Raw genomic sequence first — 27,756 nt, forward strand, 5'->3', positions numbered from 1 at the left:
AGGCTGAGAGTGATAGACAGAACTCATGTGACATGCTGGGCTCTTAATGAACTGCAGAGGCTTATCGATCCCTGAACATACAGGGAGGGTAGTGACTAGCAACAAGAAGTCCTAATGGTCAACAACACACTCCTGGGATCCTTACACAATATGTTCATCCTCAGCCAGTCTGGGGTGCTCACTACACTTCAGCTTCCATGCTGGATGACTCTTGGTGTGCAACGGCCATCCCCTTTGTTCTTCACTTCTTCCATCTCAGCTCCTGATTGTGCAGGACAGTGCAATCACAAGGCCACTAGGAGCTTAGCAAAGAGTGTCACTGGGTCCTGAAGGAACGATCCCGCTACCTGGAATGCTCAGGATGCATCCTGCAGTTCTCTCCAAAGAGTGAGTCTGCCACACATTACATAATCTGGGCATCATGAGGGCACAGGGTGAAGAGGAAATAAGGAGAAAGAGGTGACAGGATAGACATATTAATTGGGGGACTCATTTAAATGTTGCCTAGATGCAAATTCCAGTCTTGTGGACCTCACTCCACCAGCTCAGAACACAGAGTAGCAACTCACACCTACAGAATATCAAAAGGGCCTTGCCAACAAGTGGCAAGTTCACATCACTCCACAGTAGTGCTTGACAATGTCCACCTTCATCAGTGAACTCCACCATTTCCCCTTGAGACTTAGCAACATTACTATTCCCATTTATTGAATAAAAACAGCCTGGGAATCACCATAAAATATCGAAGCCAGACATTTAATACCACAGCAATAGGAGCATGTCAAAAGCATGCTGATGTGACGGACTTGTTCTTCCTTTCCACAACTTCTCTGCAACTTAAGATGAACTATTTTGTTTCACTTTTCCAATTCTGATGAAGGGTCTTCAACTTGACACATTAACTCCATTTCTCTTTCCACAGAAGCTGTGTGATCTGCCAAGTGTTTCCAACATTTTCTGTTTTTATGGGGCTGGCATTAAGGAAGGGAATGAGCTAGCTGTCAGGAAGGGAAGCACATTCCCCTCACATACAGCTATAAAGTAGCAGATTGTAACAGGGTGATCTGAGACAGGGGAATGGGCAGGGATCATCATCACCTAAATGAAGTATAGCATTCTTCAATGTGACAGGGATTGCACTTGTAGAGGCATGCAAATAGCATGCGTTCGGAGTCTGCATGGAGATAAGAGTTCTTGTCATCAGGGCAGCATTCACAGATGCAAGTAGAAGGCGTTCTTCAGAGTGCTAGGAAATTTACAAAGCTTTCCTTGATCCCAGACTTCTGCCTCAGTGGTGGAGCAGTGTTTTGATAACTAAGAATGTCATCACCACTGCACTGACAGTCTTCAATGATACTTCAGCATTATTCTTTCAAAGTCTAGTTGGCATTATTCCCTGATCTCTAAGATGAATGGTATTTGGTAATGCTACATGAAAGTGCCTGAACAAAGTTTTCATACAGCACGATATATGGTATTTGTCTTCACTGACAAACTCTGCACTGTGAGTCACCTGCTTAGTAAGCACTACTCGATAAATCCCAGGCCAGTATTTCTAATTATGATTTAGTGGAACTGAAAGATCTAGGAGAGTTCCTCATCCTTTCAGTTCTGTCCCTGAACTCAAAACAATGACACAGCCAGGCTTGTTTTTGTCGTTTAGACCTTACAGGATATCTGTCTCAATGTTTCTCCTTAAATTACCAACACAATCTCACAAGATATCTGCAATCACAACAGCTCTCAGCTGCAGTTTTGTATCCTCACATTTGGTGGGCAGCAAGACAGAGGAAGTATTGGCAGCATTTCCTGGTGATCACATAACTTCCCCCAATCAATCCAATAATATGTTACATTTCATGAAGCAAAACATCACTCCTTACTGAAAGATTTAGCACTTAAAAAATTAATATCTGTCATACTATTTAGCAACCTGTTCTTTCCTTCTCAAAGCCTTTTAATCTAACTGCAAAATTAATTTGTTGCACTTCTCAGTTAATTTTCATTTTTAACATAAATTTTTTTGTTCAAACTCATCTCTCCCCAATGCCTCTCATGACCATAAACTTGTTTCCGCTTTACTGTACGGGGGAGTTGTAGGTCTTACTCTAGCTGTCATTGATTTTTGGCACTAAGGTTTAAGCCCTACTGTGCATCTTCAATGGCTTTCACCTTGAACAGCTGGCTCTTCACCCTGTTTGCCACCTGAATGATTCACAACCAAAAAAAAGTAGAAAAACCACACATACAAATTCTAGTTTGGTTGTTTACTCTCTCCCAATCCTTATGATGTATTTCTCACTCGTACATATCTGGGATTTTCCATGATAAAAGATCCTAATTTCCAATTGAGGTACAGAAGTAGAATTCAAACCACAGTAGACCCTCCCTGGTGGTTCAGCAAGCATCTCCAGCGAACAGCCAGCCTGTGACAGCATCAGCCTAGTAACAATGGCCAATCTGTATCGAACTGACTGATCTCACACCAGCAGTAACCCAAATTAAAGAAGTGGCCTTCAAATTACAGCTTGAGATTTAAAAAAAACAAATCTAAGCAAAGAAGCTTTGCTTAGACAAATTTTTCCCATCATTAAGTAAGTACATTTTATTTATTTATGAATTGTGTAGTTCCATGTGTGTTTGATATATTATTTTTTAAGCTATATATTGAAAAGAAGGAACATGGGTAACTAAAGCAGAATGATTAAAACTCAATGATTGAATTGCACATGAAGCACACTCATTGTTGTTGGATAGCTTTTAAGATACGAAATGTTTTTGATTGCCTCAGTTATCCCACTGACCAAATGTGAGCAACTCCTCATACTAAATAAATAGTGATCTTTTCTAACAAGGAATGACACTGAGGAACATAGGACCATGCACTAAGTGGGAGATCTTTATTTCCATAGATGAATAAGTAGACCATACAACCAAGGCACTTTTGTTGAATAGCCTTTCACATCCTCGCATTGTCCGCAAGTCTAATTTCAATAACTAGAAAAGAAAATCTTTCCCTATCTTTCATCTGTCATGATTAGGAACTATTTGATATAACATAAACTAGATATTGAGGAGAATCTTCCCCAACATTCTCCGAACATCCATGCATTAACCTGAACCTTAAAATAAGCACTAAGTGATATTTCATTTTTCCACAGTGCAGTTCAACTTCTCAATTTAGGAACCATCCTGACCTTTCAGCAGTTTTGAGAACCTCAGCTATCTGCCCATTAGGAACTTGCTTGAGGTCATAATTTACAACATCAACAACCAAGAGAGACGAGACTGTCATCTCATCTATTGAACTGAATTGAAACTAAGGTTTTGCGCTCAGAAGGCAATCTGAATCACAATCCGTATCAGACTAGAATCTGCTTTCAGAAGTTCTTTTCCTCTACTGAAGGCTGTGTGGTGTACCGGATGCTGTGGTGAATTTCATCATCAATATCAACCTTTGCCGAGAGCTGCCTCTCATGATGTGAAAGTCACTAATGCTTTCCAGGATCTCGCTATGGATCTTGATTGCCAGGAGATGGTATTCTGTGGTAGTGCCACATTGGGAGAGGACCTCTGTCTTTCAAATGTTTGGTGTGAAATTTATTCTTTCACACATTTCCATGAAGGAGTTAACAATGGCTTGGAGGTGAGATTCCAAGTATACATATACGCAAGCATCATCTAGGTATTGCAATGAAATGACTGTTTGAGTGATCTTAGTTCTAGAGTGGAGATAATGAAACAGAAAGATAGGAGGAGGGGGTAGGCCAGTCAGCTTCATCATTCAACACATTCATGGCTGATCCTCTATCTTAGAACCATATTTTTGCTCTTCCTATACTGCCTGATGCCTTTTGGGTTTGGAAATCTATCCATGTCCTTCTTAATGGCTTGGCTTCTATTGCCTTCCATGGTAGAGTATTCCACAGGTTCACCACCCCCGGAGTGAAGGTTGAACAGTGTCCTGCTCATCCTGCAGACTGACTCCACTCCAGGCAAAGGTTGTTGGAGATAGTGCAGTACTGCAGTGAAGAATACTGAGCTTGGTTTATGAATCAGCAGTGATCCTTACCCTCCTGTACTTTTCAGAGTAATGGACAACCTCCAGTAGATAGCTCACAGCACTGGGGAAATATCATCAATGCTGTCACCACAAAATCCTACAAATTGATTGGAAAGGAAGGTGAATCAATGTCAGGGTCCTCTCCCAGGCCAACACCCTCAGCACTAAGGCTCTGATCACTCGTTCAACTCTGGTGGGCAGGCCACATCATCTTCATCCACCTCAGTGCCCACAGAAGTGAAGTGGATGCAAGTCATCCACAACGCTGAGGGAACTGTCTACAGGGGGTGACTCCAAAACTGTTGGATCCTGCAGATAAAGCAACCTGTTAGTGGAGTACAAATTAATGTTCCTCACTTCCAAGAATCACCTACAGAGACATGGTGGGACTCCATTGTGAACCCCAAATACAATTAAGTGCTCATCCGTTTATGGACACTCACCCAGTCTTGGCCTGGTTCTGGGGCTTTGCATTTGTGTTCGAATTTCTGGCCTCAAGTGAAACTTCTTGGCTTCGTCCACCAGATCACGACATTGAAGGCTGCATCGAATCAGAGGCTGTGGAAAGAGGGAAAATAATCAGTCCTAATGATTGATTAACATTAAGATTTCCATTTCTGTGTCACTGACTGGCTTCCATTTAGTCATGCTGCAACACAAATCAGAGATAAGCAAGGTGCAAAATAACAGGAAAAATCCAAATCTTGATCCTACTGAGATGACTGTTGGAAAAAGAGGTAGATCAATAATTTCTAAGTGCAACACTGATTCTCCAACTGGAAAAAAAGTCACTGGAGGCAGGTCATTTAGCTGAACCCTAACTTCAGCTAGAAGGGGAAGCAACATATTCATTTGAAGAAGGGAAGCACATCATTCAATCAAAAAGAAAACGATAACACTCGTCTGGTATCTCATTTTGAAAGCGCACCATCATTGACAAGATAGTCTCTTAACAGATACTTGTAATAAAGATACTTTGTTAAATAACATGACATCCATTGATACTGTAAGGGCACTGAAACCAGCTACTAGACGTGGGACACCCTGAGCTTTGCACCATTATAACATACACAGGGATGCTCAATAGATAAATGGCAATCGAAAATCTACAAAACTACGAATGCTGGAAATCTAAAATAGAAACAGAAAATGCTGGAAATACTCAGCAGATCAGGCTGCATCTATACAAAGTGAAACAGAAGTAACATTTTAGGTCAAAGAGCCTTCGTCAGAATTGGGAAGGACAGAAAAGAAGCTCGTTAAGTTGCAGGGAGGGTTGATAATGACTGTTAATTGGATGACATTGAAATCAGATGACAATATAATCAGACCACATTACATGGCTATGTTAATCAGATTACACTGAAACCCCCCAGGATGAGATCGGAGAAGGCTCCAGACCAGCTATTTTGCCGTTTACCACATGATCATGGTCATATTTATCAACCAATATTTGGGTGTTCGTGTATCCAAAGAGCTATCCCTCAATACAGTGGTACAATGCTGCTGTTTTGCGGTATTTGAATATTCATAAGACATAATATATATGAGCAGAATTAGGCCATTCAGTGCATCGAGTCTGCTCTGCCATTCAAGCATGGCTGAATTTTTTTTAAATGCCATTCTCCCGCCTTCTCCCCATAACCCTTAACTCCCTTACCAATCATGAACCTATCAATCTCTGCCTTACATATACCCAATGACTTGGTCTCCACAGCCCTCTGTTGGTCAGAGTTTGAGAGTTCAGAATTGGTCTTGTCAATTGAGATGTGCTCTCATAGTAAATATATAATTCTATAGAACCACTTGTTTACACCCAAAAACTTTGCAGGACACACTGCAACTGTAACTACCGAAACTGATGTTTATCTTTGAAAGAATATAAAAACTCAATGTACTGAGAGTTCAGAGAGATTCTCCTAGGAGATTCTTCCATCAGGTCTCCTCCTGAATGTCTGCTTGCGCTGAATAAAGTCCTGTTATATCTACAGCTCCAGTCTCCATGTGGCTCAATCAAAGTCACGAAAAGAGTGAACTTCATATCCGCCAATTTATTTTCACCAATGAATACACATTGTTTAAAAACCAGCTCTGCTTGTTATAAATATGTTCAGGCTCATTCTTGTTCCATTTTGTTGCACTAATTATTCTGGCTCCAAGAGGGGCAAAGCCAATCAATTCTGATTCAGGCAACCTTTGTGACATGGCCAAAAATATGTTCAATTGGTAGTTCTTGTCAGAGGCTTCACTACTTGTTTGACTGTATTTGTTTGCTTGATACTTTTAAAATCTGAACTCACCTGGGGCCTTCAAAGAGATAAAAGCCCATCTGCAGCCTTAAAAGATTACAGAGCAACTCTCAACACTTCAAAGGCCACAGAAATACACAGATGTGAATCACAAGTGCCCACAAACCATTGAGAAGATACCAAACCAACTAGTTAGAGCAAGTAACCCTGATAATTTATAGAACTGATGAAATAAAAGAGGGAAAACAAAAGTTGAGAATCGCCTGTAGCATTGCTCACAGGGAATGAAAATTTAAAAATCATGGCAAGAGGAGGAAAAACACGATGATGCTGAAGGATCTCAGCAGGTCAGGCAGCATTCGTGGGGAAAAGCAGGTGGTCAACGTTTCGGGTCAGGACCCTTCTCCTGAACATCCTGTTTTTCATCTAGATTCCAGCATCTGCAGTCCTTTGTTTCTCTAGTGGCAAGAGGATTTCTTGTATTGGTATTGGTTTATTATTGTCACTTGTATCGGGGTACAGTGAAAAGCTTGTCTTACAAACCGATCGTACAGGTCAATTCATTACACAGTGCAGTTACATTGAGTTAGTACAAAGTGCATTGATGTAGTACAGGTAAAAACAGTAATAGTACAAAGTAAAGAGTCACAGCTACAGAGAAAGTGCAATGCTATAAGGTCACAACAAGGTAGATCGTGAGGTCGTAGTCCATCTCATTGTATAAGAGAACCTTTCAATAGTCTTATCACAGTGGGGTAGAAGCTGTCCTTAAGTCTGGTGGTACGTGCCCTCAGGCTCCTGTATCTTCTACCCGATGGAAGAGGAGAGAAGAGAGAATGTCCCAGGTGGGTGGGGTCTTGGATTATGCTGGCTGCTACACCAAGACAACGAGAGGTAAAGACAGAGTCCAAGGAGGGGAGGCTGGTGTCTGCAACGCGCTGGGCTGTGTCCACAACTCTCTGCAGCTTCTTGCGGTCCTGGGCAGAGCAGTTGCCGTACCAAGCTGTGATACATCCAGATAGGATGCTTTCTATGGTGCATCGGTAAAAGTTGGTGAGAGTCAAAGGGGACAAACCTAATTTCTTTAGCCTCCTGAGGAAGTAGAGGCGCTGGTGAGCTTTTTGGCTGTGGCATCTACGTGATTTGACCAGGACAGGCTGTTGGTGATGTTCACACCCAGGAACTTGAAGCTCTCAAACCTCTCGACCTAACATTAGAACTGATTCAACAGGTAATTTAATATAAATGGGCCTGTTAACATTAGTAATGGTGAAAATAAATACATACACCCCATGACTCAGCCACGTACTATCACTGATGTTGCGTGTGTACTTCTTTTAACTCATCTCAGCTCAGCATCTTGTGTTTTTTTTCTCATTGTGCATGTGTCGCATTCACTGTCATCTTTTTATAGACTTTCCTTTTGTGTCTTCTATTCTTTCACTAACGCCCAAGACGATGTCTTTGTTTAATCCTTCCTGCCAACCCTCACTGAGTCTTGGCCCAATCCGTTCAGCAGATTCCAACTCTCCCTCACCATCACTCACTTATCTACCATCCTTCCCACCAGCCAAATTGTCCTTGCTCCAGCTGCCTTCTTCAATCACCACCCCCTTGGGCCCCACCTCCTTAATTCCCATCTTCATCCCAATTTTTAATCAAATTTAGCTGGTTGATTTATACATTTTCCTTCCCCAATACCAAGTGCCTCCCATAACGGGCCAAGTCCTCACCTACTTACAAAGCCTGTTCCCCTTTCTGTTCTTTAAAATGCTGATTGTGACCTTGACAAGCCGTAAAGCAAATGCAGTAACATCACCAGGATCCTGAGAGTAAACTGAAAATGAGAACAATCGATGTGTTAGGAGAAGGGTGTGAGCAAGGATGGCAGGGCAAATTCTAAAACTGATCAAGGTGGAAGTGACAGCAAAGCTGAGGAGGTAAACAGTCCACTGAGTCTTGCAATATGGAGGAGGAGGAGGAAGGAAGGCTGAAAGTTAAGCACAGTAGCAAGTGGACAGTTATTACAGCTTACAGGTTACAAGTAAAACCCAAGCATCATACTTTCATTGAAAGAAAGGTGTCACAGATCACCAGCAATGGAAGAGCACGTCATATGCCAGACTTGTGATATATTACCAGTTGATTCCCGTGGTGTTGTGCACATGGGATGTCAAGATCCAAACAGATCTTGATCATTTTGTTAACAAAATTCCCTGAAACTCGATAGATCTATAGACAATTCCATGAGATTATAATTAATTTTCTATGACTCTATCGATCTGCGGGGCAGGTTTTTCACACAGAGAGTGGTGGTCATATGGGAATGAGCTGCTAGAGAAGGCGGTAGAGGCATATACAATCACAGCATTTAAAATGCATTTGCACAGGTACTTGGATAGGAAAGGAATAGAGGGATATAGGCCTAATGTGAGCAAATGGGATTAGCGTAGATAGACATTACAGCCAGTATGGATGAGTTGGGCTGAAGGGCTCGTTTCTGTGCTGTACAACTCTATGACTTTATAACACCAAACAACAAAAGCCTCTATGGTGACGAAATGATTTGCATTATGTGAAAATTAAAGAAATAATAAAAGAAATAATTTGAAGCCATACAATTGTGAGAGAAAAATGTAATTTAGACAAACTAAAAGAAATCCCATGCATCACAGCTCACTGGTTGCAAAAATACCAATGAACACTGCAGCATAACATAGGCACCAAAGACAGAATAAAAAGACACCAGCATATGGGCAACAACTAATCACCCACTAAATCAGTGAGCAGTGATAATTAAATGGAGTGAGCAGCTGAGAATAAATGTATCCACAGGGCAGCAAGCACACTAGCACATCAACAAACCAATGATGAAAGCACAGTTGCTAACAATTGGAATTGTATTTAATAACCATGGTAAAGCACACAACTGCCTCACGAATCATTTAAATTACAAGTAAAGACAGTCTGTTTGGAAGAGGTACCCACCTCGGCATCAATAATGTCTGTGATATATCTTGGCGTGAGCAGTGGCATCCGTACATATTGCAGTAGATCTGGTAGGAAGTCTTCTCGTTCCTTCTTAGAGTGTTTTACCCAATTTAATACTGCTTCAAACACAGGTTCTTCTGAATCCACCTGCAACAGCAGCAGCTCATCAGACACCAACCAACCACCTGCAGTACTTGCTCTGTCTTCACTTAAATAACCACAAACTTGTAAGATGGGCCACATCTCCCTCACAACTAGACACAGTGGAGGAGTGGGGGTGGCGCTGTTAATGGCAGTGAGAGTCAAAGTTAGTTTTCTCTTAACGTGTAAGAATACATCACAAAAATATTCTGTTTGCTCTATGGAATTGCACCAATATGAAATTGAAATTAAATGTGCTTTTCAATGCAATGCAGTGATTGTGAGCATTCATTTAGTTTTACTGGTGGATCTTCAAAGTTTTGCCTGCAGCAATTTGAACAAAAATTAACAAAGTTAATTCCCAGATGCATCAGCATTGCTGTGAGGTTACATACGGAGATCGGCAACTTTTGTAGCTGTGTGATAACAGTGTCCAACTGCAAAAGTGATGCATCTTACAGTACAATGATGCTTAAAAATACACAGAAGATACAGCATAGAAACAGATTACTTAACACAACTAGTCAATGCAACTGTTTATATTCCACAAGAATCTTCTCCCATTCCATTCACCTTATCTCAGCCTTTCAATATATCTTTCCATTCCATTTCTTACCATCTACTTTTCACTCGCTGTGATACCAAGATCTACTTTTGGATGAAGGGTCTCGACCTGAAACATTGACTGTCCATTTCCCTCCACAGATGCTGCCAGACCTGCTGAGTTCCTCCAGCATTTTGTTTGTTGCTCTACTTTCTAACCATTCTGATTATGGAAATGATTCTTTGTTACCAAACGGATTAGTAACCATCCTGTATTTTCGTTTGCTTTTACTCTTTTTTTGATCCTCATGCTCTTCTAAACTACTGAGTGTGTTATTTTATCCACATATATTGAAGCTGTTTGCCATAACTGGCAGTCTGAAACTTATGCTTTACGGCATTGCAATTCACTCATCACGAGATGGCAGGGGAGGGAAATCCATGGATCTTGATTCTCCCATTAGTTGAAACATTTCCACCAACCCTGTTCTGTACAATGCATTCATAATTTCAAAGACCTTTAACAGATCTCCTCAAAACCTTCTCTTTTAAATTTGGCATGTCCCCGATGACCCTTAACAATTTTTACAGATGCACCATAGAAAACATCCTATTTGGATGCATCATAGCTTGGTATGGCAACTGCTCTGCCCAAGACTGCAAGAAATTACAGAGTTGTGAATGCAGCCGTGTCCATCACGCAAGCCAGCCTCCCCTCCATGACTCTGTCTACACTTCCTGTTGCCTCAGGAAAGCACCCAACATAATCAAGGACCACTCCCACCCCAATCATTCTCTTCTCCCCTCTTTCATCGGGCAGAAGATACAAAAGCTTAGAGCACGTACCACCAGGCTCAAGGATGACTTCTCGCCCGCTGTTACCTGTTACGCTCTTGAACGGACCTCTCCTACGCAAAAAGATAAACTCTTAATATTCCATTCTACCTACTTGTGGCCCTTGCACTTATTTGTCTGCCTGACCTGCACTTTTGCTGTATCTGTAACACTTTACTCTGCATTTTCTTTTCCTTTTTACTACCTTGATGTACTTATGTATGGAATGATCCATCTGGATGGCAATGCCAACAAAAGCTTTTCACTGTATTTCGGTTTGTGTGACCATAACTAAACCAATATCATTGCTGATACCATCCTTGTAAATCCTTTCATACCTGCTTCTCTTTGTGATAATATGGATACCAGAACTGTGATACAGTAGTTAAATGTAACATGACAAAGACCATGTAGGAATTTAACGTAATTTTGCCAATTTTGAATTCTATTCCACTGCTGTATAGCATTTCTATTTGTCTTACAAAGCTGCAACACTGATTTTAATGATTTGCCTCCTGTATCTCTAGATTTGTTTGCTCTTCTACACCACTGAATTTCTTATTGGTGATGTTCTTTCTTTCCTAACCAAGTGCATCCCCTCAGATCCATTCACATTAAAGTGGTTTGCCTCTTAACTGGCCATTCTGAAAGCTGCCTGAAATCTTTCTGATGTCTTCCTCCATTTTGTTGCATTCTGTTTCAGGACAAAGACTCTCACTCACTCATCGAAGGCAGCATCTGCGGAAGGGGAAACATTACCTCTATTTCCCTTTCCACAAATGCTGCTTGACCTTCTGCATGTTTAGCCACTCTTCCCTGTTAATGCAAAATTCTCCAGCCCTGACAGCACCTTCAGTGTGGCAGGGTGAATAATTGGAAGAGATTCTGAGGTAAAATGCAAATCATCATTTAGAGTAGTACAGGTTAAGCAAGAATACTGAGCATAGATGCGTTATGAGAAAGTCGTGTCTGACTAATGATTGAATTCTTTTAAGGCAGTAACAAGGAAGGTCATTGACGATAGCATATTTTACCTGGTCTACAATGCCTTTGTACCACCCAGCAGACTGACGAGGAAAGTAAAATTTCATGGGATGCAAAGAAAAATGGCAAGCTGGATTCAAAGTTGGCTCGTGGGAGAAGGCAAAAGATAACGTAAATGGGAATCTGCTAACTACAAAGCTGTTAGCAATGGAGTTCCATAGATCTTAGTGCTAACACGTCTGCTTCTTGCAATATGTATCAACAGTTGGAACTATTATGTTTGCAAATAATATGTAAATTGGCAGTGTGGTTGAATATGCATTGCAGGACATTGCAGGAAGATATCAATGAACAGGCCGGGAAGCACAAAAGTGGCAAATGGAATTCATTCCAGAGAGATGTGAAATAATGCATTTGGAAAGGACAAAAAAGGCAAAAGGATAAACAATAAGTGGTAGAGTACTAAAACACATGGAGCAATAAGGGGAACTTGGGAACCCATGTCCACAGATCCTTGAAGGTGGCACTACAAGCAAATATGCTTTAGAAAGCACATGGGATACCTGCAATTGTTGGCAAAGGCATAGAATGTAAGAGCAAGATGGTCACGTTGTAAGTATTACATTAAAGAAGACAGATCACAGCTCTGCTCAGCACACGGAGGATGCTGTTTGAGCTGGAGAATTTTAGTTAAGATAAAACTAAGGTCATTTTGTTGTAACAGAGGGGCAATTTAATTTAGCTTTATAAAATAATGAACAGCTGACAGGTTGAGCAAGAGTTGAACTTAGGAGAGGGTCAATAATTGTGAGGAATACCCTTGTTAATTGATGAAGAATTGAAAGAGGGTTTAAGAGAAAAAAATCTTCTCACCCAAAGTGTAGTGAAGATCTGGATCTCACTGCCTTAAGGGATAATCAGGACAGAAATTCTCATTATGTTTGATGGACGAGCACTTGAAGAGTTATGACTAAAGCTAAGGACTGTGATCTGGAAAATAGTTTTTTTTAGTCACTGTGAACACAATGGTCTGAATGACCTCCTTCCTGTGCCATAAGTTTCAATGAATGATTTGTTAAAGTCAAATTGAGGTTAAATGCAATTGAGATTTTTGATGAGAGGAAACAGAGATGGTTGTAGGGTAATGCGGTTTATGTGTACGTGAACTTTCAAAGGTTATGTGGCAAAGTGCCTTGTAATAAGCTTGTCAGAAAATTGAAGCATATGGTATAAAGGCAGCATTCACGGTAGGTTACAGATTTAACTTTGAGACAGGAAACAAAAGTTGTAGAGAACCTCTCAGAATGGAGAGAAGTATGTAGAAGTGTTTCCCAAACATTTGTACTGATGCTGCAGCTTTTCTTGGCATGTATTAATTAACTGCACTTGGATGCAGAGTGATTTTCAGATGAAACAAAATAGATGCATGGCAAACAATGAGGAAGGCAGCACTGGACTTCATGAAAATAGAGGTTGATATAATGGGCAGAAATTTAATTCAGGGAAGTGCAAAGAAATGCATTCTGTCAGGAAAAAATGATGAAAATATAATATAAAGGGTACAATTCTTCCTTCTAATGAGACATAGTCGTGGGGATTCTCCCCTCCTGTGAGCATCTCCTGCCTTACTATTGTTGCTAAAACTAAGCATCTCACCTCATGCAATTCACCCTTCTAACATATTGTCTTTAGTACAGTCTGGTACAATAACCGTGTGTCCTTCCTCCTCCACTTCTCCCTCCACTTTCTGCAGCTCATATCCATAATCACAGGAGGCGGAGGGACATGTCTTTGGATAGCCCACAATGAAAAGTAACAAAAGAAGAGCAGGGCTGTACAGTGTGAACAGTCATTTTGCAGAAAGCAGACTGTGACTGGAGGACAGAAGACAATTCAATAAAACCTAGAAAAATGATGAGGGTACGCAAGGTATGTTCTTCCCATGGAGATTGACAGCTTCCTCCAAAATGCCCTCAGCATGGGCCTGGAACACTCCAAAGACTATGCGGAGGAGGATCCTCTCTTGGTGAAGCCCTGATTCTGAAGAATCCTTTGGAAGCTAGCCTGCAAGTCCTCATAACTTTGACATGATCTATCAATGAGAGTCTTGTCCGACTGGATCAGTTGCGGGTGTGTGAGTTGGTGTGTGCACAAGTGTATTGATGTGTGCTTGAGTGCTGCAGCTGGAGGCAGGATACATGAAGAGGAGCTAGAAGTGTCAAGGGTTTGACTTAACTAGCGAGGTTATGGTACTTTTATGCAGCTTTACTCCCCATTTATCTGGGATCACTCCCCGAAAACCACCTTAGTGTCACACTGATATTAGAGGCATACTGCACAGAAACAGGCCCTTTGGCCCACCAAGTCTGCACTGACCATTAACCACCCATTACACTAATCCTACCTTAATCCAATTTTTTATTTTCCCCACATTCCCATCAACTCCCTCCAGACTCTACCACTCACCTCCACACTAAGGGCAATTTACAGTGTCCGATTAACCTACCAACCTGTACTCCTTTGGGATGTGGGAGGAAACCAGAACACCCGAAGAAAGCCCAAGTCGTCACAGGCAGAACGTGCAAACTCCGCAAACAGTGACCATTCACTACAACTTTACCATAAGCTATGAATTCATTGATGAAGACAGACAACAGTTTTGGTTTGATTCACTAAAGTGTAAAGAATGAGGAATATCAAACTGAAGGATTATAAAATAACTAAATAGGTGTCACAGTGTTTCTATCTGGTGGCAGGATAGTATTGAGGGTATATAAATGGAAGATAATCAGAAAATAAGAAAAGTCTCTCTACAGTGGTTAATAAATGGAAGCTTTTATCATAAATGATATGAGAAATTAATTAGACTACAAGGCTGCTCTGGAGTACAATGGTACAAAGTTAATGCATTAAATCATTCTGTCCTGCTGCATGCTCATCACCCCACCTTCAACATTGTCAAGCCCACCTCTCTCTCCACACAATCACTCCACTTCACATCCCCTGCTGACTATCCACTTCTGCATGGCACCCTCACCCTTAAATACAAACTTCAAAGGAGCCTGCAAAACATATTTGTGCACCATTAAAATAAAAGTCATTTGAATAGTGGATAAATCAACCCCTTGCAAGGATTGTGCACTCCTGACTTAATATCCAGATATGAGATGGTTGGAACTGGTGTCAAATGCACTCTCATTTATAATGACCTGAAAACATGATACACACCCAATTCCAAGTGCACCACCAGGTTAAAATTCAACCAAGCTTATAGGAAGGTGAGGAGCGAGAGATCCTAATGCCTGGAACCTGGAAATTCAATGTTTAATTCTTTTGGTCTCTATTTCCCGGTTGGCAGCCAACCACTTTGCAGAGACAGAGGGAGTGGGAGAAATTAGAGGGGAAGTGGGAGAGATAGCTAGGTCAGTGGAGGCTGGGGAGGGAGTGTGAGAATATAGAGGAGCAGAGAGATCAAGAAAATGCAAGGCAGGAGTTCTGTTCAGGAGTGGAGAGAAAAACAGGGATAGATGAACTGAGACTCCGAAGCCAATGGAAAAGGGTGCATGACAGAGAGAACCCTATGCATGCCAAGGTGAAAGCAACAGAATACAATAATTTGCATGGGAAATAGACATGGCACTGACTGACCAGGAGGGAGTGATGAACTGATGCAGTGAGAGTGGGGAGAGGGGAGGCTGTGCATGGGCAGGTATGGAGATATGATTAGGGATGTTATATGGCCTGTAGCCCCACCTCCTCTCCCAAATGCACCTCCCTTTACCTTAAATTAGTGTCAAATGTCACTTCTTTTGTATTTTTTTAATATTCTATCTCCTCCTTGAATCTAACCTGCTGTGGAGATTTAACCCTCTCTGTGTAATGTGTTATTACAAAGTATTTTGTATTAAATAATTTGGTACACCAAACAACTTGTTGTAAATATGCAATAGTTTTAAGAATTTCCATGTGCAGAACCTGCTAATAAAATGTTGAATCTTAGAAATGCCGCCTTTGCTTTGTTTTCCTTCACAACAAATCTGTGAAGCCTTTGCCCTCTTCCTATGGAGAACCTCTGAGCTGCATCTGCTTCACAACCTTTAACACCGCCTGCTGCTCCAAACATCCACTTCTCACTTAACCCTCTACCAACCTTTCCCAATTATGTCTCCTGATATCCACCTGGGCCCCCAGAACACAATACGCCCCTTCTGGGATGGATTTCTTCACAAGGACCTCCAGGTCACAGTCTGTAAGGAAGGAGACACACTTCCTCTTCTATCTTTCATGCTGTCCTTTAAATCTATCACTGCAATACCTTGGCAACACTGGGATGTGCCTTTGTGGGCTGGGTAGCTCTAATGCCTGCTGCATGACTAATTGCCAGTAATTGCTCAAAATAAGACAAAATAAGATTTCTTTATTAGTCACATGTACATTGAAACACACAGTGAAATGCACCTTTGTGTAGAATGATCTGGGACAGCCCGCAAGTGTCGCCACGCTTCCAGTACCAACATAGCATGCCCATAACTTCCTAACCCGTACGTCTTTGGAATGTGGGAGGAAACCAGAGCACCCGGAGGAAACCCACGCAGTCACAGGGAGAATGTACAAACTCCTTACAGACAGCAGCCGGAATTGAACCCGGGTTGCTGGCACTGTAATAGCGTTACGCTAACCGCTACACTATCATGCCTGCCCTACAAGCAGGAAATAAGGGTGCCCTTTCGCTGACCTTATCTGGATGTATTGCCTGAAAAAATCTGTACTAGGATCATAATCTGGAACCGTGATTCTAATATGCTGAGATCAACTGGTGCAATAATCTTTTAGTGCATCAAAACAGACCTAACAAACTTCTGGACAACTCAGCCTTTAAACAGAAAGGAAACAAAAACCATGGCAACACCTCTCAGTGAAAGCAGTATACTTTCTCCAGAAAACACAATGCATGGATGAAAGTAACATTTTAATTGTGCGCATAAAATCAATTTCAGACACTTCTAGTGCAATCATCAAACTTCATTTGACAAAGGAATTACCCAATCATCTATGTTACCTGACTACAGTGCCGTCACTATACTGTGACATCTTTTAATCACTCTAATTCCAAAATTCAAGCTCAGTCCCACCTAATTATTTCTCCAGTGTCTTCCCTTTTATTCACCCCAGTTTCACATTTGCATCATAATGATCTTAATTTCTCTAAAATCAAGAACGCACATTCCATGAACCAGGCAACATAGTAAATGTTGAATTACTCTCTATAATATTGCTGCTCATTATTCCCTAACCACTTTCGAAGGGACAGAATCTCCCACAAAGTGTTATGAAAACTGGTGCCTATCATTCCAAGTGTCACCTGCCCATTCTTTTCCCATCAAACATCCTGTGATAAATGGCTCTAGCATGCTTTTGCTCGAAATGCCAAGGGCTCACCTGAATCTCATCACACCTGATGAGTTTTTCCACTTCTTCCTTATTTAGCAGCATGAATTCCTCATGTTGGACTACTTCTGGAAAGTTCTTCTGGCTGAACACTTCTGCCGCTTGCATCAGATCCACACAGCTGTGAGTTTCAGCAAACTCTTGGATTCCCAAGCAGTTGGATGGGTCCAACTGACTCTCCAAAAATTCACAGCAAGCCTGCTTCACACCTAGAGGAAAGTACACAAAATACACTAATCTCATGAAGAAATGGCCATTTTTGTCATGCTGATATTCTGCATCGCTGTTAGTACCTACAGCAGGTAAATGATTCTCTTTAGACAGAATCAAAGTCCGAAGTGTCAGCCTTGCCTCGTGCCAGCACCCTCATCTCAAAGTGAGAGAATTGTGGGTTAAAGCTCAGAGGCAGACACTCCAGTGCAGCACTGGGGGAATTCTGCACTGTCTGGGGTGCTGTCATTCACAAGAGATGTTAAACTGATGTCCTGTCCATCCTCTTAAACGGATGTACTGATTTGGTTTTATCACCACTTTAAAACTTCTGAATCGGTTCTTTCCTACACCACTGTATGCAGGACTTTGGTCCACAGACTGGCCTCTGTGTTTCCCTACACTGCAAAAGTAGTTACACTTTATTAGTTTTTTTTTTGCTATGAAGCATGTTGATAGAATCCAGGGTCATGAGAGCTACCATACAACAACAGGTTCTTTCTCCTGAAATAAAGAGCTATTTGTTTCCAGTAAAATGTCACCATCAACTAGCAACACAAACGTTTGTAACCTTCAGTGTTTCACAGGCCATGGGTGATCCTTTGCAGCATAGAAGAGCAGTTATGAGAGTGGTTTCACACCATTCAGCCTTGAACTTCTCCAAGAGCAGCAAGACTGAGAAGAAAGCTCACCTTTCAGCTGGAGGAGGCAGGCTGCGGGAAGTAGTTCCTGAACGTTCTCCACAGTGACATGAACTGTTTCTGTGTACACAAAGTCCAGGAGAATCTCCATGGTGGAGGCTGTCAGACCCTGGATATCAACGTCAGGTTTACTCTTCTCTGAAAGCTGCAAGGAGATGAACAGCGCCTCCAACAATCAATAACAGTTTGTAAAGACTTAGCCACTCCCTGCAGCATACAATTGCTACAGATACAAACCACTTTCATGCTCACACCATCCTGCTGGGTCAAACTTCCCACATACTCACCCCACCCTGCAGGTTGTGTTTCACAGACACTCACCCCAACCTGAGAGGTCAATTTCCACATACACTGTTCTGATGAAACCCAAAACGTTAACTCTGTTTCTTTGTCCACAGACACTGCCCGGTCTATTGAATATTTACGGCATTTCATGTTTTCATTGTAGGTTCAGAGCATTTGCCACACCTTGCATTTGGCTGGCAATGCATCTGTTGCCCATTCCTCACTGCCCGAGAGATGTGGGCTTTCTTCCTGGGCCACTGGTGAGATTTGGGTACAATTGAAAGGTTTACTCAGCCACTTCAGTGAGCAGTTAGGAGTTACACATATTGCTGTGGAACTACTCAGACCCAGTAAGGACAAACGTTTTCCTTCTATAACATTGTTAATTAATTTATTTGGTGGTTTTACAACAATCCAACATATTCAAGCCACTTTTATTGCTACCAGATGTTTCAAACAGAGTTAAAATTTACAATTTGGTGAAATTTAAATCAGTATTCCCTGGATTATTAATCCAGGCATTTGGATTCCTAATTCACCAATTTAACCATTGTGCTATTGTACACTATATGATGATCACCATACAGTGTCGTAATTTAGCACACACAAATGGAGATAGCTAGCTTAGAGGACTTTTAGCTGACAAAACCTTGCCTCTGGAAGCCACATGTTGAAAAGAGTCGCATAACATTTTTCACCAACTTTCCCACCTCTTTTAGTTGGATACATGATAGCAGTTTGCAACCAAAGACAGTCTTATAGTGGAGTAAGAAGATTAAGAAGACACAAGAGAGACTGCAGATGCTGGAATCTGGAGCAACACACAAAGTGCTGGAGGAGCTCAGCGGGTCAGGCAGCATCCGTGGAGGGAAATGGGCAGTCAACAAAGGGTCCAGTTGAAGTGTCTTGAACCAAAACGTTGACTATCCATTTCCCTCCATGGATGCTGCCTGACCTGCTGAGTTCATCCAGTGCTTTGGGTGTTACAAAGGATTAATACATGTTACCTAGTTCCCTCCTGAAAAATACTAATGATTAGGTGAGGAATAACAGGGATGAACAGATTTTCCTGTGGGATGGAGAAGTACAAATTCTAACCTACATTTGAAACCCGATGAACAAAAAGAACAAGGAAAGAAATGTATAATTATGCAGCTGCCTTAACTCTTGTGTAGCCATGTACTGCAATCCCAGGGAAAGATTTAGCAATACATGAAGGGAAAGGATTAAAAACACCTCTACCAGTTAATGTTATACACTGGTTGATAACAGTGCTACAAAATGAGACTCAGAATTTAACTGGAATCATTAAACAAAATCTTTGAGGTATATCCTTAAATTTAGAATGTTCTTAAAAAGCAAGTTTCAACAAGGATGAACAATTCTCACTGCAAGCACATCTCCCCAGCATTACTTCAGTATGATACTTCAATGATATTTTCAAAACCTATAATCTACAACTTTTAAATGCAATCATCATATAATCCCTACTTCTATTCACTATGGTTTTCGATAAAAATAAGTTGTCTTGCAAGGACCAGACGGTTTGAATTAAAAGATCACGAAGAAGGTAAATTACACTTTTTTTTAACTACATATCTAATACAAATATAGAAACAGACAATAATGTATGCTTGGATAATGTACTGATCATGAGTCAAGTGTTACTTCTTGCAGTAGGGGAATCCAATAAAAAGGGGTAAAATTTTAAAATGAGAAACACAGAACCTAAGTTTCAGCCCCTGAGCCTATTCCATCATTCAGTCAATCATGACTGATCTGAATTTTAACTCCATTTATCTGCCTTGGTTTCATTCCCCACTAAATTCTTATCTAATAAAATCTAACAAAGTTTTTTAGTGATCAAGCATTAACAGTTTTTTTTGAGGAAGTGCATTCCAAATTTCCACTTCCGATAAGAGCCCGGTCATCAGATATGAAATCGAGCAGCACCATGTCACTTAAAGGATGCTGAAGATCATCAAGGAGAGTAAGAAGATGAAACACATGATTGGACTGTTGTAGAAACAGGAAACACATCATCTTAGGAAGCTGCTGAAGCAGAGACTATCACATTTTTTTTTAGGGATAATTGCTTGAAGTCAAAGAAGATTGGGACACCTCAAGTTTTGTATTTGAATAGCTGCAGTACAGAAACAAGAGACTAATTAGGCGCCTTCCAAATCCTGATGACTCATTGCTGTCAGTTGGTCACTAAGAGCAATATAGGTTAATAGTCTATCCAACTTCCCAAAGTTACAATCTAAGGCACTGAATAGAGAATCTCTTGCTTAGATCAAACTGTTAATACTGAATAAATAATCCTATCTTAAGAAGCCATACTGATGAAGTGGCAAACATCCAACACCAGCATGAGGGGACAGTGAACCTGCTTCCTGACCAACGTAACAGAGAAAAATCCATCAGCAGCAGACTACCAACTTACCTCACTAGTGAACATCGCGCAGAAGTAATCACTGCACGCTGCCAGCACGATACGATGCGCAGGAAAGTCCTTGCTGTCAACTCGCAGTGTGACATCGCACAAGGTGTTACTCTTCCTCAAGGAGTTCATTGTGTTAAGAATGGACTTGGCATGTGAGTTGGTCATTATGTCCCGAGGAGCCATGTTGAACCTTTCCACTTGTAATTCCAGGAAAGAGAAATTTAGTAGCCTACAGCTGGATTTGAATCAAACCAACAATACATTGTTAACGTACCGGAAGAATAGGCCTCTGATATTTAATACTTCATATGTAAAGTTTATGAGGTAAGATTAACAATGACATTTTAACTGCATGTGGTGTGAGAAAATATTACACAAGAACTGAGCATGCATTTAAGTAATCTGACCAATTCTGTCTCCTGGCTTTCCTCCTTTAACAAAGTAAGACCATCTTTTTATCTCAGTCCATTGCCTGTTTCAACCTATCTCAACCATCATGCCACACTCACTATTTTTCTAGCCAAGATGAATTAGGTGTCAGCCTTGACTAAACTGGAGCACACTCATCTCAGACTCAGAAGATTGTGGATTCAAACTCCATAATTTAGAATGCTATTAAGAGAACGCTGCACTATTGGAGGTGTCATTTATTGTGCTAACCAGTATTTATCCCTCATCCAGTACTATAAAAGGACAGATTATTTTGTCATTGCTCTTTATGTGCCAGCTACATTTCCCTCAAAATCAGTGAGAACTGTTCTCAACTCTTTGACTGTGAAGGTCAAAGTTGTAAAAACTTTGTAAAAAGTGCTATGTAAATGCAAGCTCTTTCTTCATTATTTGCATTTTAAGATATTCCAGGATGTCCAATTGTCTCTTCCGTACCTGTTCAAAGTAATGGAACCAGCTCGATTTTTGCAAGGCTTCACATCGTGCCTTAGTACATTGAAATGTCACAAAAATCCTCATCCATAAAGTGATTTTTGATGTCCAGAGCTATTGACGGTTTTGCATACAAGTCTGTCAGAATTAACAATGTTTTTGCTTTGCATAGGAACGCACTGTCTCAGCAACAAACTGAAACAAAGAAAAGAGCCTGTGGCTGAGTTGAAGTGCCACAGTGGAAGTGGAAGTACTTTAAATTCTATCATTAAAATGACAAATTTAATACCTTTTCCAAATGGCAACGAGGAGGATGTAAAGTAACTGCAGTCTGTAGTACATCCTGAACAGGAATAGATATCAATTTGCTTCAAATATCACCCACTAAAGTCAGGTCACAGACAGCTTGCTGTACACCAACTAATTGCAGCCTCCCACCCAATGTATCAGCTGAGCAGAGTTTCAGACACATCTGGTTTTTAGATGGTGGCCATTATTATAATCACAGGTCTACATTCCAGTTCCAGCATTTACTAACTAAAACATTCAGCCTCAGCAAAGATCCAGTGAGCATTTAAAAGTGTACATTTTTAAAAAGCATACCAAAACATCTCTATCAATAGTAATTATAGTTAATTTTTCAGTGGGGTCTATTTCTGATTAAGAAAGTTAGCATACAAAATTGTACTCCATCAGGGAAGAATTTTTTTGAACCTAGCTTCCAAATGGGGCAAATCAGAAATCTAGTTTTACAGTGCTCAGAATTTTCTCGTGCTTAAAATGGATGGTTGGAAAATCATAGTTAGGCCCCCTGCTAAAACTGATTCCCTGCTCCAGACAATTAATCATATTATCACAGGAGGATGGGGCTGTTATGACATGTATTTATAATGAGGATTTTTGTGACATGTACTTGGACATTCATTTCCTGCAATAATTCTGAAAAAAACACATTTTCTTATTTTCCAAGATGGGCAAGAAAGCAGTATTTTTCATGGTATTACCCTTTCCTTTGCACCCCCCCCCCCCCCCCCCACTTACTTCATGTAACGATCTGGTTTTCCTAATGCAAACCATTTGAACATAAGAAATAGGAGGAATAGGCCATATGGATCTCAAGTCTGTTCTGCTATTCAACAGGGTCATGGTTGCTCTGATCTTGGTCTCAGCTTCACAGTTCTGCCTGGTCACCATAAGACTCAACTCCCTGAGTGACTGAAAGTCTGTCTGTCTAGGCCTTGAATGTATGTAATGATTCAGCCGCCATAGCTTTCGGTGGTTGAGAATTCCAAAAAAGGTTCACAAGACACAGAAAATAAATTCCTGTTTGTTCCCATCTTATAAACCCCTTAATCTAAAACAACATCCTCTAATGCTAGATTCCCCAATTAGAGGAAATATCCTTGCAGCAACGACTCTGTCAAGACCCCTGACGATTTTAAATGTTTTGTAAGATTCCCTTACATTATACCAAACTCCCATGAGTGAAGACCCTATCTGATCAACCCTCCTTCACTGACACAGGGATGGCCAATTTCACATCGGAGTAGAAGACTAAGTGTTAAAATTGTTACCCGTGATTCTAGTCATCCTAGGAACTAACCACGTGAACCTTCTCTGATCAGCCTTCAATGCAAGTATATTCCTCCTTAAATAAGGAGTCCTACACAGTACTCCAAGTATGGTCCAACAATGCCCTGTACAGTTGGAGTAAAGCGTCCCTACTTTATATCCTTTCCCCTTTGCATTGAAGCCTATATTCCATATACCCTTCCAATTACTTGCTGTACCTATTTGCTCAGTCTGTGTTTCACATACAACAACACCCAGATCCCTTTGCACTGCAGCATTCTGTACACTGGTACCTCACTTCACACACAGGATGTGTTCCCAGAAACGAGTGCTAATGGAATTGGTGCTAAAAGCAGTTGGTATATAATTACATAATAAGAGGTGCATTACCGATAGCGCTGCTGTGCCAGGAATGCGGCAGGAACTCCCGTCTCCCCACTGCTGTGCCGAGTATCTGGCACAAACCCTTCAGCGAATCACCCCACAGCTCAGTCTGGAGAAGCTGCTTGTGAGGACTCGTGTTGTGGACTGTGGCGAGCTGCACAGCAGCTCAGAGTTGAGATGTTGACTTCAGGCCTGAATCCTGGGTGGCACAGCCAGAGACTGGCTGCACCTGGCCCTTGTGTTGACAGACTGACCAGATCCCACAACCTTTCACAACATCTTCTGTTACGTGATGGTGGCTGCTATATCCCCCTCTGTTTGGCTGCACTAACCTCCCCAGCCCAGAGATTTCTCTATTGTAATAATCTCAATAGGGTTTAAACCAATTTTTCTAATCCTTCTACCCAAGTGGATAACCTCACATTTCCCCAATTATACCCCATCCAGAAAATTTCTGCCCAACATACCTACATCACTAGGGGCACTTCACAATCCCTCAATACTTACTTTCCCACCAATCTTTGTAACATTAGCAAGTCTGGCCAAGTGCACTTGAGCCCTTCATCCAAACCATTAACCTAAATTGCAAATAGCTGAGGTCCCACACAGATCCCTGTGGCATCCTACTGATTAGAGAATGCCAACCTGAAAATGGCCAAGTTATCCCGACTGCTTTGTGTTAGAGAGCCACTCCTCTATAAATATATTGCTCCTAATGGCACGACCTCTTACACGTGCAGTACCCCTTTGCATGGCACCTTATTGAATTCATTTTGGAAATCCTAATCCTAATTGACTTTTACCCACACTAACTGATAGATCCTGAAAGAACGCTAATAAATGGGTGGCAGCACTGTGCAGCAGGTAGTGCTGCTACCTCATGGCTCCAGTTGCCCAGGTCGTCACTCCATAAGGCGTGCTGGCTGGTAGGTTAATTTGTTACTGTAAGTTATCCCTAGTGTAGGTGGGTGGTATGGGTGGTAGGAGATTTGGGTGGAGTTAATGGGCATGAGAGAGAGAATGGGAACTAAGTGGGTGAAGGGGTTTTATGGGATAGTTCAGAGAGCTGACATGGACTGAATAGGCCAAATGGCCTCTTATGTTGTGAGGAAGTATGAAATAATAGGAAATTTGCCAAGTACTATTTCTCTTTAATAAAATCACGTTGACTTTGTCCTGTTCTCTTTATTCATTTTTTGGGATATTGGTTTTGTCGGCAAGGGCACCATTTATTACCCATTCGTGGTTGATGAGCTACCCTGTCAAATTGCTGCAGTCCTTCACAACACTGATGGGTTGTGAGTTCCATAATTTAGGCTCAACAATGATGAAGGAACGACAATTTATTTCCAAGTCAATGCAGTGTCCAATATGAAGGAAAATATGTAGGTGGTGTTCTTTGTGGCAGGTTTGAGAGGCGCTGCCAGAGTAAATGATGCACACTGCAACAGTGGTGGGGGGACAAATATTTTGGAGGTGATGTGAGAGACCGTGGAATCTGGGCAGGCTGTTATTATATTATTTCATATTTCCTCAGAACATAGGAACCCATTTGACCCACCGAGTCCATGCCAGTTCTCAGAGCAATCTGATCAAATCCCTTCCCCCACTTATTTCCCTGTAACCCATTATTTCTTACATACCCAGTAACTCCACCCAATTCTTTTACCACCCACCTAAACTAGGGTTAATTTACTTTAGCCAATGAACATACCAGCCAGTGCACCCTAAGGATGCGGGAGGAAACCCATGTGGTCATGGAGAATGTCCAGAGTAGACACAGGTAGCTTGGGTTGCTACCTGCTGCACCACAGTGCCACCCATTTAAGTTAAGATCTATGTTTTGTTCTGGACGTTGTGAGCTTTCTTGAGTGTTGTTGGAGCTGCATTCATCCAGGCAAGTGAGGAATATTCCATCACACTCCTGAATTGTGCTTTGTAAATGGTGGAAAAGGCCTAAGGTGTCAGGAGATGAATCAGGAGTCACAAGTAACCCAGCCTCTGGGTTGCAATATCAGTTTCTAAATGCCTTCACCCAGCTTCTGACCCACCCTCGTAGCCAGGGTCTTCATGTAATTGATTGTACTATCACTTTCTAAATGTCTAAAATATTTTGCTGCCTCAAACTTCTTTTAACAGTCTTGAGGAAGGCAAACAGGAATACCAGGAAACCACGTGTGAAATAACAAAAGGTTTTTGGTTTATGCTTTTTATATAGTTTCTGTATATACGAATACAAAATTCTGACTAAACACAATCTCAGTTCTGTCTGGAGAACACAAATACAATGTGCTATGAAAAAAATTCCAATGAGCATGTATGCCATATTTCTTGCAACACCAGACAGGAGGTGATGTATGATGTATTGATTACAAGATATTTGCACTGCTCAAAAAAGAGACTATTGTAACCTCGTATAAATGTGGCTTAGCAAATCTTGATTCTGCCCCACTCTTAGATTTGTACAGAAACAGCAAACCAAATGAGAGTTACTCAGTTTTTTGGGCCATTCTCAGAGGTCACAGCAGAAGACTATGTTTTGAAATTGTGGACAGTACTTCCTTGCATATGTAACAGTAGCACACTGAGGCACTGGGTATAAGCCATGATGTTAAATGACTTACAATGCTTATTTAACATAATTTAAACAAAACTCTACCATGGAAACGAGGTCTGAGGAAGTTTTAACCATTGGTTGAGGCCTATATTAACAGTAAAGACTCTCACCCTATCTGACTCACTGCCACAAAGTTTACACATCCATTTTTCTCTAGATTGCTATCTTCACTAATGTTTCATCATTATTGATGAAATATCTGCAACCCACCCCCACTCTTTCATCTGCTCAATAATCCTCCAACCATCTCTCCCTGACACTCCACCTCCTGTGCAGTGCTCTCTCCAACGCACCTCGCACAACCACTGGCTCAGCCCCACTTTATCCAATTCTTTTTCCAACTACCACCTTCAAAATAACATGTTTTTTTTCTGGATTACCACCACAATGGTATGATTATTTCTCTGATGCCTCCCTACCCCATCTCCAATGATTCTCTCCCCAACTCCTTCCCTTTGTAATCCCTACAATGGTGAGAGGTTACACTAGGGGCTAATCAACCATTTGTGGAGGAAGGGGCTAACGTACAGTAGAATATTGGACTCCATTCCAAGAGTTGACACATGCCAGTTTCTGTGGATTAGACACATTGTTTCAATTCTGCACATCAACTGAAGCCTGCTTTAGTCCAACTGAGTAAAGTTTGAATTCAATTTAATTTTATCACTTTCCTCTGCTCCTTGGTAACTTTGAATCCTCTGTATCAAGCAAAAGAACTGGAATACGATTGTCACAAAATCATTGTTCAAAAAGGAAGACAGAGTAATCTTAAAGCAAGTGGTTGGCAAATGATTGGATAAGATTATTTGGAGAGGTACAGATTAATCAAGGATAACCAACATGGATTTGTTAAGGGAAAGTCATGACTGGCTTGACAATTTTTTTTTAGGTGATAACAAGGTCAATGAACATCCTTCATTTCTAGCTGTTTAAATGGATTCTACCAATACTTTGGGAAGGTCCCACATAGCAGACTGATCAGAAGCTTTAAATACACATTGTATCTAAGGGAAAGAGGCAAGTTTGATCCAAAATCAGCTATGGAAGGAGTAAAAAAACAATGCTTGTATAATGTATTTGTTACATTGTAATGGGATTCTTCAGGTCTCTGTACAAGGTTCCTTGTTTCTGCGGTACATAACAAATATGTAGACTCAATATAGGGGGCATTTGGATATGGTACAAAAATTGAATACGTGGTTGACACTGAGGGACAATGCTGGGCAGTGTTAATGAACTGTTCAGCTGGACAGAGGAGTGACAACCAGGATTTAATCAGGAAAAGTTTGAGAAGAGGGCATAGGAAATAAGGAAATGGATTACAAATAGTAGGATAAAGTATAGAAGAGCAGTGGGATCTTGAGAGTGCACCTCCACAGGACAAGTAGAGAAGACTTACAGGGCAG

The 27,756-nt window shown here is 41.2% G+C and overlaps 1 protein-coding gene across 2 annotated transcripts in view; it reads right to left on the reverse strand.

Annotated features, from left to right (window-relative positions):
* Window positions 1-27,756, reverse strand: part of klhl12 (kelch-like family member 12) — a 52,741-nt gene that overhangs the window by 22,737 nt on the left and 2,248 nt on the right. For both annotated transcript variants that reach the window (XM_052034573.1, XM_052034572.1), the window contains exons 3-7: window positions 20,896-21,130; window positions 18,156-18,309; window positions 17,245-17,462; window positions 9,301-9,450; window positions 4,507-4,621 (exon numbers count right to left, since the gene is read on the reverse strand). In XM_052034573.1, coding sequence (XP_051890533.1) covers window positions 4,507-4,621; window positions 9,301-9,450; window positions 17,245-17,462; window positions 18,156-18,309; window positions 20,896-21,078 — 820 coding nt within the window. In that variant the 5' untranslated portion in view covers window positions 21,079-21,130. The remainder of the gene's footprint in view (window positions 1-4,506; window positions 4,622-9,300; window positions 9,451-17,244; window positions 17,463-18,155; window positions 18,310-20,895; window positions 21,131-27,756) is intronic.

This window comes from Pristis pectinata, chromosome 20, assembly GCF_009764475.1.
Source record: "Pristis pectinata isolate sPriPec2 chromosome 20, sPriPec2.1.pri, whole genome shotgun sequence".
Classification (NCBI taxonomy): Eukaryota; Metazoa; Chordata; class Chondrichthyes; order Rhinopristiformes; family Pristidae; genus Pristis; species Pristis pectinata.